Source organism: Corvus moneduloides, chromosome 26, assembly GCF_009650955.1.
Source record: "Corvus moneduloides isolate bCorMon1 chromosome 26, bCorMon1.pri, whole genome shotgun sequence".
NCBI classification, from domain to species: domain Eukaryota; kingdom Metazoa; phylum Chordata; class Aves; order Passeriformes; family Corvidae; genus Corvus; species Corvus moneduloides.
In genome coordinates this window covers 2805995-2818564 of record NC_045501.1, presented here as the reverse complement: position 1 = coordinate 2818564, position 12570 = coordinate 2805995, and the positions used below count along the sequence as shown (strand labels likewise).

The window sequence follows — 12570 nt, the reverse complement described above, 5'->3', positions numbered from 1 at the left end:
CCAGGGGGGAATTCTGGTTTCTTTTGCCAGACCCAGGAGATGCTGGAGCCTGGAATCCCCCTGGGCACTGGTAAAGCTGGTCCCTGTGCCGCTACCCCAACACATGGAAGTGTTTCATGGCAAAGTAACCAGACACAGTCAAACTCCTTGGAAACCTGGAGGAATTATTTATTTGGTGCAAGGCAGAGTCACCGTTTGAAGGGTTTGCTCTGCACTGCTGTGCTTCTGTGTTTCTTCTGTCCCTGTGGAGGACAGACTGTGCAGAGGCTTTGGGAGCTGGCAGGTACCAGAGCTGTGTTGGTCCCAGCCGGAGAACCTGAGCACTCCCAAGGCTGTGACCTGCATTTAGGCTCGAAACTAAATTGGTCTGATTTGTCTCAGTCACTGGGGGCTGGGAGGTGGGGAGGGCATGGAGGGGGATGATGCTGCTCCCTGAGGGCTGGAGGACGAGGGTCTGTTTCTCTTCTCCCAGCTGATGAGGGGTTTGCCAGACTTATGTAACAGCAGATGCCTGCAGAGTATCGGGGTTTCACCCTGGGAACCTGAGCCCCCTTCAGCCTCTCGTACCAGGGAGGATGGCAGCAGGGACAGAGCAGGGACTGGGACAAAAGGGTTCTCTTTCCTCTCTCTAAAGAATTCTAAGTGTGCCTATAAAAAACCCAAACCCCAACCCTAAACTACAAAATGGTGTGGTGGAGGTGAGGGGGAGCCCCCCTACATCCTGCCTGCCCCCTGAGGCAGCATGGACAGGTGAGGGGGGCTGGAGCTGGACCTGCAGTCAGTGGTGGAGGATGAAGGGGCTTAGGGAGGGGACATCTTGTCTGGGTTTATTAGCTGGGGGCTGAGTTTTCCTGCTCAGGAAAACACATCAAAATACCCTCAGTTAATGAGAGGTGAAAATCAAAACCCACCCCCCTGCAGGACTGGGAGGGGCAGGGGCAGATTCCCGGCGTGGGAGACTGGCCATGACATGGCCAGGATGAGTCCTGTCTCCAGGAACAGTGGGGACTGCTCCTCAGAGCTCCTCATGAATCTTCTCCTGGTCCTCGTCCGACTTCAGCTTCAGCTCATCAGGTGTGATCTTCCCATCCTGGTTGCGGTCCTGGTTCTGGAACATGTCGGCAATGACTTTCTCCGGGTCGGAGCTGGGCATGAGGCGGCCTTTCCCCTCCGCCACCTGGGTCTTGATGAAGGTGGAGAACTGGAGAGGGGAGAGGGAAGAGATGCTGCTGGGGTCTGCGCAGCCAGCACTGGGCAGGGCAGGGAGACCACGGCCAACGCCAAGGACAGGCAGGGACTGGAGCAGAGGCTGCCCTCGGGGACACTGCCCGCACCCAGCAGCACTGCTTTGGGCTGGAGTGTTCTTCCTGCACAGCTCTGCAGGCTCCCAAGTGCCCAGGGGCAGCAGTGTCCTTCAAGTGCTGCTCTCTGGGGTGGGGTCCCCTGTGCCCCCATTTCCTCCTGCACCCCACCATGTGGGACCCACTCACCTCATCAGCAGGGATCCCCCCATCTTTGTTGAGGTCCATCTGCTCATACAGGCTGGCCGGCGGCTCCCCATGCCAGATGAAGAGGTAGCCCTCGGGAACCCCCTCCTCCATGGAGATCAGCTCCACCTCGAAGCGGAGCACGGCGCTGCCAGGCACCCCCCGGGCTGGAAACACAGCAAAGGCTCCAGCACCACGGGGAGCAAGGCAAAGCCCTGGCCCTGAGCCCCACAGCCGTGGCAGGGCAAGGGGGGATGGAGCCCAGCGGGGGCCCAGCAAGGCTGAACCCCCCAATTTGCATTGCACACGTCGGCCGCCGCTCCCCTACCTCCGCTCTCCCCGTGGCCCAGGTGTGGGGGGACGATGAGCACCCGCCTCTCCCCCGCACACATGTCCAGGAGGCCACTGTTCAGCCCCTCGATCACCTTGTTGGCCCCCAGAGTTACCTCCTGGGGCTTCCCGTAGTCGTGGCTGCAGGAGGCACAGAGAAAACAGTGCAGGTGAGAGAAGTCCCTCAGATCTAGTGGGCAGCCCTGAAATCCCAACCCTTCCATCCCACCATGGCCCAGAATCCCACATCCTCCATCCTGGTATGCCATGAAGTTCCACACCCTCATGCCATCGCCACGTCCATCCCACTGTGTCCCTTGAATCCTCCTCCTGCTGCCCCATTCTGCTGCCCTGCGGCTGATGCTCCACTGCTGCCTGCTGCAGAGCGGATGGTCCCGTGCTGCCCGGTGCCTGCCCACCCCCAGTGCCAGGCAGGATTTGGGCCCAGGAAGGACGGGAATACTCGGGGCACGCACGAGGAGAAGAGCCGGGTGCCGTCCAGCAAGGAGCAGTTGTAGTGGTAGCGGACAAAGTCCCGGTTTCGGGTGGTGACATTGCAGCCCTCGGGCCGGAACGTGGTCTCAATCTCCACTGGGTCCGCAGGGTTGTGGAAGTCGATGACGTGGACATCAAAGATGAGCACAGCTGAGCCGGGAATTTTATCTCCTGGAAGAGAAGGATGAGGAGAGCTGCTGGAGCGCTGCAGGGCTCGTAAAGCCTTTCCCTGCTTCTTCCCACATCCCTCGATGTGCTCGTCCCTCAGAGCCCTCTGCACGTTTACCTGCGCCGTTCTCCCCATAAGCCAGGTGTGGGGGGATGACCACTCGCCGCTGCTCTCCCATGCAGACCCCCTGCAGGCCCTGATCCATGCCGGGGATGATGTAGCCCTTCCCAATGTAGGTGTTGTAGGTCTGATTGCGGGAGTAACTGCAGCAAGAGAACCCCCAGCACCATCAGTCCCCCCCAGCCCCTACACCCCACACCCCAACCCACACCCCTTCTCCCATCCCCTCCTGGTCCCCCAGGAACCAAACCTTGCTCCTAGAGATGCAACAAACAGATATTGTCCTTTTTAGCCCATTTCATGCCCATTGTCCCCTCTCCAGCCTTTTCTTGCAGCCGTGGGGCAGGAGAGGACATCAGGGGCTCGCCCCATGCGGCCGCTTCCTCCCACACCTGGAGTCGAAGAGTGTCCCGTCCATGAGTGTCCCGTTGTAGTGGTACCGGACAAAGTCCCCGGTCACAGCCCGGCGCTTGCAGGACTCCGGCACCTCCAGGTGCTCCAGGAAGACACCATCCTTGGGATTGTGGAAATCCACCAGCAGCACACTGAACACCAGCGATGCCTGCGGTGGGATCACGGTCCCTGGGAGAGGACACGGTCAGCCTGAAGGAGGGTCCTACTGCACTTGGGGGCTCTGGTCAGAGATGGGAGGGAAGGGGCGGCACGATGGGGTGGTGCCTGGCTCACCGTAGCCCTTCTCCCCATAGGCCAGGAACGGGGGGATGATGATGCTCCTTTTCTCCCCAGCACACATGCCCAGCAGCCCCTGGTCCATGCCCTTGATCAGCCACCCGGTGCCCACGTAGGTGTCATAGGTGCTGCCCTTGCTGTAACTGGTGGTGGAGAATGAGAGTGGGGATGGCTCTGAGGCCACACCAGCAGCTCCAGCCAGGGCTGTGCTGTGCCAGAAGCTGGTTTGGGGGGTCAGGGAGCTGCACCAGCCCTGCTGGGGAGCCAGGGGGGAGTACAGGGTGAGGCTGCTTTGACTGTGTGCCCAGGCCGGTGTCTCTGGGTTTCAGCCACCCCTAGTGGCTCAATGTCAAGGCAGAGGGTACATCCCAGCCTTACAGCCCCATGTCCTGAGGCCAGGGTGCATCCAGTGGCCCATACCTGGAGTCGAAGGGGGTCCCATCCAGCAGTGTGCCGTTGTAGTGGTACCGCACGAAGTCCGAGTTCTCCACCGTGCGGTTGCAGCGCTCAGGTTTGGACAGGGTGGTGATCTGCAGCTTGTCATTCTTGTTCCAGATGTCCAGCATGACCACATCGAAGTACAGGGTTGCATCTGGGGGGATCAGCCCCGCTAAAGGGGCAGCAGCAAGGACAGAGCACCTTAAGTGGGACCAACACGGAGCCCAGGCCAGCCACAGGCTCTGTCCCCTGAAGCCTCCCCTGAACCCATCGCTGCTCAGGGCTACTGGAGACCCGTGCCAGCCCCTGGGCAAGCAGCACAGTCTGGCCAGGGCAGGACCCTTCATTCCCAGGGCAGCCCCACTTCAGCACCACTTGCCCTGGCCATGGAGCCACCCTTAGTCTGCATCTACCAGGGGGGCACTGGAGCCCTGTCCCTGCTAACACTAGCCCTGAGGGGTTTGCTCCCTCAGCCCCCCGTGCCAGAGCCCCTTACCCACGCCGATGCTGCCGTAGCCCAGGTGGGGCGGCACGATGAGGTGACGCCGCTCGTTCACGCACATGCCCTGCAGCCCCCGGTCCATGCCCGTGATCAGCCGCCCGACGCCCACCACACCGGCCACCGTGGCCCCTCGGTCATAGCTGGGGCAAAGGGACAGATCCATCAGAGGTGGGAAAAAGGTGGGGCAGAGTGGGGGGTCAGGGCTGCCCCCTCCCCGGGGTGCAGGTCTCCCATCACAGCCTGCGAGTCCTTGTGCTGCAGGCAAAGCCCATAGCTTCAAAACATGGATCCTGGTGGGCTCAATACCCTGTTGTTGGAGGGCAGCTGGCCCCTGGGGCACTGGTCAGGACTTCAACCTGACCCTGCACCCCCAGAAGCTATCAACATCATCCCCAGATCTCACCCACTGAGCTGGGCTGGAGGCCGGCAGTTCTGGGGCTTCCTGCTGCTTCCAAATAATTTTGCAAATGGCACACTGGGGCTTTATGCACTGAGAAGGAAAGATGACATCCCAGCCTCATTTTTAAACTGCAAATTTGGTTTTATTTTTAAACCTTAAAATACTCCAAGAAACTACTGGGGCAGCAGATGTACTCCTGGCAGAGAATTCTTTTAGCAGTGAGTGTCCCCAGGTTCCCACTGCAGTTATTTTCTCCCCCATTGATTCTCACATGAAAGATAACACACATCAAACTGTGAACGCCTTTGCTTTCCACAGCTCCAAAAAACACCTGCCTGGGAAATTTTTATTGCTACATGGTGCTACATGGTACATTGCCCCAGCACTGCCCCAGTTATTTCTGTGCCCCCAGTTCTCCTCCCTGCTCATGGTGCTGCAAACCAGGGGCTGCCCCAACTCCAACCCTGATTTCCAGCCAGCGTGAGCAGAGCAGGGACGATGCAGGGGCCGAGGGACATTGAGCCCAGCAGAGCAAAGCCTCTGGGATAATGAAGGGTTTCGCCGCTGCCACGTCTCAAAGTGCTTTAAGCATTTTCCTGCCTGGGCAGCACATGCAGATACGTGTTCCTGAGTGCAGAACGTCCCAATTAGGGCCAAATCCTGCCTGCGCCCGGGACAGGCTATCCCACAGCTCTGCGGAGCTGAAGCCTGAGCAGGCTCCCTGGAGGGCTGGGGGCTTCTGCGGGACCTGGTGGGGCAGCATGGGCAGGGGCTACGGAAAGGGGCTGCAGCTTGGGTTGGGGGTTTGCTTCAGGCCAGGCCGGGCCGCCCAGGCTGACACGTGTACAGGGCTCCCTGTGTTACCCCAGCACCCACCAAAAGCCCTCCTTGGGTTGAAAGCTGGAGGGTCTGGGCGTTGTCTGGCGCAGGCAGCAGCCTGCTCTGGCCTGGCTGCCCCTGCCCCGGGGCTGGGGGACGCATGCGGGGTCCCCGCAGCTGCCTGCCTGCCCCGGGATGCGGGCTAGGGGCTGGGGGAGGCATGCAGGGTCCCGGCGTCGCTGCCCCCCGCATGCAGCCGGCACAGAGCCGCAGGCGATACCTGGAGTCAAACTTTTTGCCATCTTTAAAGGTCCCATTGTAGTGGTAGCGAATGAAATCCCCCATCTGCGCCTCCCGCAGGCAGATTTTGGGAATATAGTATCTGTCTATCACCACGTCTTCTAGGGGGCCGGGGTCGCCCAGCGCCGGGACCCCCAAGATGCCCAGGAGGAGGAGGAAGAGGAGGAGGAGGCAGCGGCTGCCCGGGGCCACGGCCATGGCGCTGGGGCTGAGGCGGCGGAAGGGCCCGGCGGGGGGAAGGAGCAGGGCGGGGGCTTCAGGACGCCCCTTTCCTGCCCGGGACGCCCCTTGCCTTCGCTTTCCCTTCCCCTCCGCCCGCCCAGCCCGGCCCTCTTGGAATTTCTGTAGACGTGTCCGGGCCCCGCCGCGCTCCCCCCGCCGCGCCGAGAGCTGACACCGCGGCAGAGAACGATTCACGGCGGGAGGGGCTATTCTTTTTCCCTCTTTTCTTTTTCCTCTTTTCCCCCTCCTTTTTTATTTCTCTTTCTCTCCCTCTCTTCCCTTTTCCTCTTTTTTCACTCTCCTCTTTATTTTTTTTTTCCTCCTCTCATTGTTTACTCTCTCTCTTTTTTTTTTTTTCCTTGGGCAATTCCTCCTCCAAAGGAAAAGCTGACGGAGGCATTGGGGAGCGGCTGTGCGGCTGCAGGCCCGGCCTGGCCCCAGGTCCTAGAGTTGCTGTGTCTCCTCCTCCTTCTCTTCCTCCTTCTGCCGCTGCCAGGTCATTGCACTTGACCCAAGATGCTGCTGCCCAGTCCCAGCAGTTCAGGAGAGTAAATAAAAGGAAATAAGTGTTTTAATAACGAGTCTGCTGCTGGCAGAGCCTTTACTGAATGGCAATGATTTAAAAAGTGAAACTCTCCTAGCAGTCCTTCCCAGACAAACACAGCCTCAAAGGCTCACGGAGGTGTTGCCCACACATCCCTGCTTCCCCAAATCCATCAGCAGGAAACAGGTCCCGTGGCAAGAGCCTTTGGCAAGTGCCAGGTGAGAAATGCAACAGGCCTTGAACCTGAACCCAAACCCCAACCCAGCTCCTCTGGGGCTCAGTGCTACCAGTGAGAGCAACAGCTCCAGCAAAGCACTGCCAGCTCCCTCAGCTCAGCCCCGAGGTGCTCTGCAGCCCCCCAACACACCCCACCGGGGCTGAGCAACTTCAGCGCTGCCTGGAGCAGCCTGAGGGAACTCGGGGCTCTCCCCATGGCACGGGGTCAGGGCCTCACTCTGCACCAAGTGAGTGCTGACAGGGGTGGTGGCACCACAGCCGTGTGTGGCACTGGGCACTGCCAACAGCCTCTGCTCCGCAGGCAGAAACCTCAGCAGCGTCCTGGCTCCTGCCCCGCGCTGTGACATCCATCCTTCCGTGCCACCGTCCAGCCAGCGACAAAGCATTGGGTTTGGGCAGGGGCCAGTGTGGCCATGCCGAGGCCTGGCATGGGACAGCTCTGGGGCCGGCATCTGGCACGGCACAGGGCGTGTAGCCTCGGGCTTGGCACCGGCCAGCGGCGGGGACACCTCCGGGCACCGCCGGCCCGGAGGGGCCCGCCCGCGCACGGTGCCACTGAAGGAACTCACTCCGTGGTGCGCAGCGCCGGGCACCCCCCGAGCGCCCCGCGCAGCCCCTGCGCGCACCCCGCGGGGCCGGCGGAGCCGCACTAAGACCCTGCGCGCCCGCCACGCACCGCCCACCCCGCCGCCCGCCCCCTGCGCGGGGCCCGGCGTGGAGCGCTGCGCGGGGCGGTGCGGGGACGCTGCGCGGTTCGCGGGCAGTGCGCGGCAGCGGGGATGGGCGGCGCGGTGCCGGTGCCGGTACCGGGTCCACTGCCGGCGCTGCTGCTGGCGGTGCTGGCGGCGGGGCTGTGCGCGGCGCAGTACGAGCAGTACAGCGTGCGCGGGTTCCCCGCGGCCGCGCTGGAGCCGCTGCAGCGCGCCTACGCGCGGGCGCTGGAGCAGTACGCGGATGCGCAATGGGCGGAGAGCGCTCAGGGGCTGGAGGCCAGTCTGCGGCTCCACAGGCTGCTGCGGGACAGCGAGGCGCATTGCCACCGCCGCTGCGCCGGGGAGCCCCCCGCGGGAGAGGATCCGGCCGAGGAGCCCCGCGGGGAGCGGGACCCCGCGTGGGAGTGGGAGCGAGAGCTGCGGCTCTTCGAGCGGCTGCTGCTCCGCGCCGGCTGCCTGCGCGCCTGCAAGCGTGAGCTGCCCGTGTTCCAGCTGCGCTACCCCCCCGCGCAGACCCTGCGCGACTTCCAGCGCCGCCAGCCCTACCAGTATCTGCACTATGCGCTCTTCAAGGTGAGGCGATGCAAATGGCAGGGGGCAGGAGTGGGGGGGTCCTGCTCCTCTATCCTGCACCACTCTGACCTTTCCCCTGCATCCTGCACCTCTCCACTTTGCCCCCGATTGGGCACACCCCTTCCCGTGTCTCATCCTGTGCCCCTCATCCTAGACCTCCTCTTCAACACCCCCATCCTGCATCCCCATCCTGTGCCCCCTCCTACACTGTCAGCCTGCGCCCTCTGAACCCCACTCCCCTCTATCCCTGCGCCCCCTGAACCCTTCTCCCCCCATCCTGCACCCTGCTGTCAGGTGCTTCCCCTTTCCTTCCCTCCCCATCTGGCATTCCCCACCAGCTCCTCCATCCTGCCCCTGAGCTGTGGCACGTCAGCATCATCTGGGACACATCAGGCAGAACGTGAGGGGTGTACCCATGACTGGGGAGCCCTTGTGGTTGTGTCTCTCTACCCCACCTTGTGTTGCCCTGGTCCTCCAAGGTCTCCTTGGGCAGGCAGAGCATTGCCTGGGGAGAGGGCACAGGGGCTGTCCCAGCTGAGGGGCCTGAGCTGGAGGGTCCAGTGCCTCTGTCATTGTGATGGGACACGTGTCTGGATGCTCCATCAGGAGGAAGGACTTGCTCAGCTTCATAGTGCAGACATGGAGGGAGGTTTTGTGGAGGGAGGTTTTGTGGAGGGAGGTTTCATAAGGCATCCCCCTGGGGTGCCCATGTGTTGGCCAGGGTGTCTCTGGCAGGGGACAGTCCCCTGGTCAGAGTCCTGGTCCCTGGCTGCCTGCCACTGTGGGTGCTGTTTTAGCGCTCAGTGCTGCAGCCCCACTCACCTGGCAGCAGCGAGGGACAGCCTGGCTTCATCCTTAATGCATTTTCCTCTTGCTGCTCTGGCCCAAACCCATTTCGTGGATGGGTCATCCAAACCACCCCCCTCCCTGCTGTCTCACTCCCCTGAAGCTTCAACCTGAGAGCCCATAAAGCAGCAGGGGTGGCTGGCCAGGTTTGGTGGCAGTGCTGGAGAAGAGGGGATGTGTGGGTCAAACCCACACCATGTGGATCCACCTCACACCACATGGATCACTCTTGGTTGGATGTGGGGGCCCATGAGGGGCCGAGCTGTCCCTGCGCCCACATGGGCACAGATGGGGAGGTTGGTGTGGCTGGAGTTACCTGCAATGTCCCTGTTCCGAGATCTTGTCTGTTCATCGCTGCCAGCAGACAGTTGTGCACTGTGGGTTCAGGGCTGCTCCTCACAAGGATCACTCCTCTGTCCTGCAGCCCAGGGGTCTGGCTGGGTGCTGAGGCCCCCTTGGCTGCAGTGTTGGCTCAGGTCTCTGCATCAGCTCCTCCTCCCTCCACAGTCAAATAAGATCGAGAAAGCTGTGTCTGCTGCCCACACCTTCCTGCAAAAGAACCCCAAGCATGAGATGACCTTGAGGTACCTGAACTACTACAGGACGATGCTGGATGTGGATGAATACCTGGTCGACCTGGAAGCTCAGCCCTATGAGGTAAGGAGGGGATGGGGCTGGGGCAGGAGAGAAGCTCCCCAGGGCTTGGAGCACACCTGGTCCTGCCAAACCCCGAGGGAAGCGGCTCTCCTCACTAAGCAGTGGTCCTCGGCAGCTGATATTCGTGCGGTCAGTGAAGCTGTACAACAACGGGGATTTCCGGAGCAGCGCAGCCGACATGGAGCAGGCACTGGCCGAGTACTACAAGGCGTACGAGGACTGTCTGGCTGGCTGTGAGGGCGCCTACGAGCTTCAGGAGTTCAAGGACTTCTACCCCACCATCGCAGGTAGTGGAGGGCTGGGGGACGGCAGACTTGGGGAGGTGATCAGGGGTGCAGCACCTGACATCTCCCCCCAGACCATTTTGTGAGCGTGCTGCAATGCAAGGTGGACTGCGAGACCGAGCTCACTCCCAACGTGGGTGGCTACTTTGTGGAGAAGTTTGTGGCCACCATGTACCACTACCTGCAGTTCGCTTACTACAAGCGTGAGTGCCAGCGGGAGCAGGGGACTGTGCCCCGGGGCACCCGGGGTGCTGTGGGCCCCGGGAGGGATGTCACCCCTGTGTCACCTGGCGCTGCTCCCCGCAGTGAACGATGTGCAGGACGCGGTGCGCAGCGTCTCCAGCTACATGCTCTTCGACCCGGGGGACACCGTGATGCAGCAGAACCTGGTCTACTACCGCTTCCACCGCGAGCGGTGGCGCCTGCGGGAGGAGGACTTCGAGCCACGGCCGGTGAGGACCCCCCAGCCCCCCGTCCTTTGGCTCTGTGCTGACCGGCACCTGACACAGCCGCTCTCCCCCGCCGTGCCCAGGAAGCCGTGCGGTACCACAACCAGACGGCCGCCCAGAAGAAGATGCTGGAATTCGCCCGGCAGTACCTGCAGGATGATGACGAGGTACCTGATGGCCCCGATGGGTGCTTAAGGGGGTGCTTATGGGGGTGCTGGGTGGTGTGTGTGGGTGCTGCAGGGACCTTCCTCAGGTGGGGGGGTCTGACCCCCCAAACCAGCCCTGGAGCAGAGACTGCGGATGAGGCCACTAAGCCCCCCTGCCTCCTCCTGCCCTCCGTGCTGCAGATGGAGGTGGATGGCGGTGAGGGGCCACAGGTGCTGGACCTGCCCTCTGATGGCGAGTTCGAGGGCGAAGGTGACTACGAGGAGGGATTCTTCGCAGAGTGGTGGCAGGAGCCCAAGACCAAAGGAGACAAAGATGACCAAGGTTCTTGATAGCAGGGCTGGGGGCCGTGCTGTAGGGTGGGGGGGTCTGCTGCCCACATCCCTGGTGCCACCAAACTCTCCTTGTTTGCAGAGATCCTGTGATGAGCCAGGTGAAGGGGCACCCGGCACCAGCTGAGCTGGATGGTGGTGGCTCTGTGATGCCATCTCGGGAATGTCGGGCTTTGGGCTCCTCCCAGCCACTGGTAGAAAGACTCGTGGGGAAGGGCCGATCCTGCCTAGCATCCTGCAGCAGGGCTGCCTTTGCCACCTGGATGTCTGCTGCCCTGGCACAGCCCACTTCCCATCAGTGGAACACCAGCAGCCCCGAACTTCCCTGCCTGCCCAGGAGCTTCCCCTGGGCCACCTCTGCCCCCAATACCCCAGGAGCCCTGACCAGCAGTGATGCCCCACAGCACTGGGGTTTTTTGTGTCCGTCAGCTGCTCCCCAGGATCTGTGGACGATGCATCAGGATCAACCTCTGTGTTGTCTTGAGGGGCTTAGGGGGCTGCCCCTACTCTGGGAGCAATGCACGGTGCTGCTGGAGCTGGTCCTGCCCCTTCCCCGAGGCTCCTTGAGGGTCCTGCTCCTGTTCCTCCGGCCTCCCAGGCAATCTGCCAGCTCCCATAGCCCAGGTCCCCTCGGACTCCTCGGCCTGGTGCTACAGGGGGCTCCCGGTGTGCCACGTCCGTGTGTCACCACAGGGCTGCAGCCCGGTGAGGCTGTGGTGCCCGTGCCCTGCCTGTGCCTTGAATTTTTGCCTCACCAGCCCTCTCTAGCCTTAAGCTCCGTTAATTTAAGATTTCCCCTCTTGCACAGTTGCTCTTTTTATATATTTACTGGTGCTGAACTTTTAATAAAATCCAGACTGGTCTTTTCATGGCTGGCTCCACCTTCCATGTGCTGCCACCATGGGATCCAGAATCTCAGGGTGGGAGAGGCCCTGCTGTGGGAGAGGGAGGAATGAGTTTGAGCCTGGATGTCCCCACAGGTGACCTGGGGGGAACTTGTGGGGCTGGGGACCCATGGAGGCCATGAGAGCAGCCAGGCTCCTGTGAGGCTGTGGGTTCCCTGAGGGGGCCACAAGCACACTGGGAGCCTTATGGGGATCCATGACCCCCCGATTGTGCAGGGGAGGCTGTCAGGTGGGGTAGGGAGCTGCAGGGGACTAGAGGGCAGTGTGTCCTACCCCGTATGGGTCTGTGGGGTGTGATATACATGACCTGATGGGTGTTTTGGAGGTGCATCGCTGTGACAGTGCTCCTTGCGGGTGCATCATCCTGCTCCAGGATCAGAGGGTGCAGCCTGCATCTCCCGATGAAGGTGGGGGGTGTCAGGGTGGGATGACCGCCCTCCTGCCTGCATCAGGGCGTTTTGGGGCCCACTGGGGGTCGCCGTTGGTGCTGACAAGCCTGTGCCAGTCCTAGGCACGAGGCGTCGGGCAGCGTGTGGCCGCTCGCTCCTCCCTGCCGTGCTCCCGCTCGGCTTGGAAATTGGCTGTGAGGACTGAAACTGAGAGGCTGAATCACAGCGTTGGCCCCGGGGGAGGGAAGGGATGGGAATGGAAGGAAGGGGGTGGCAAGAGGCTGCCAGCACCCCACCCTGTCCTGCCTGGAGCCCCTATTCACCGGGGCTTTTCCAGCTTTGCAGGGCACTGGGCGGAGGGCAGGGGCTGAGCCCCCAGACCCGTGGGCAAAGCTCAGGGCTTGGGGAAGCAGTACTGGGAGGGAGCACCCACTGCACCCCTGCACCGAGGCAGGGCTGTCCTATCACTTGGGAGGAGTGGGGTTTGTCACCGACGGGTCACAG

General features: G+C 62.0%; 2 protein-coding genes across 2 annotated transcripts; one reads left to right on the top strand and one right to left on the bottom strand.

Moving 5' to 3' along the window:
• Positions 1-144: 144 nt before the first annotated feature.
• On the bottom strand, positions 145-6020 carry FKBP10 (FKBP prolyl isomerase 10). The gene is made up of 10 exons (XM_032091655.1): positions 5731-6020; positions 4226-4371; positions 3712-3901; positions 3289-3434; positions 2994-3183; positions 2599-2744; positions 2294-2483; positions 1816-1958; positions 1491-1654; positions 145-1201 (listed from the first exon to the last, which is right to left on the bottom strand). Exons 1-10 carry the CDS (start codon positions 5946-5948, stop codon positions 1016-1018), a joined length of 1719 nt encoding a protein of 572 aa, XP_031947546.1. The 5' UTR covers positions 5949-6020; the 3' UTR covers positions 145-1015.
• Positions 6021-7495: 1475 nt separating this feature from the next.
• P3H4 (prolyl 3-hydroxylase family member 4 (inactive)) lies at positions 7496-11641 on the top strand. The gene is made up of 8 exons (XM_032091656.1): positions 7496-8039; positions 9393-9542; positions 9658-9829; positions 9901-10029; positions 10133-10278; positions 10359-10442; positions 10623-10764; positions 10855-11641. The coding sequence occupies exons 1-8, from the start codon at positions 7533-7535 to the stop codon at positions 10863-10865; spliced, it is 1341 nt and encodes a 446-aa protein (XP_031947547.1). The 5' UTR covers positions 7496-7532; the 3' UTR covers positions 10866-11641.
• Positions 11642-12570: the final 929 nt, after the last annotated feature.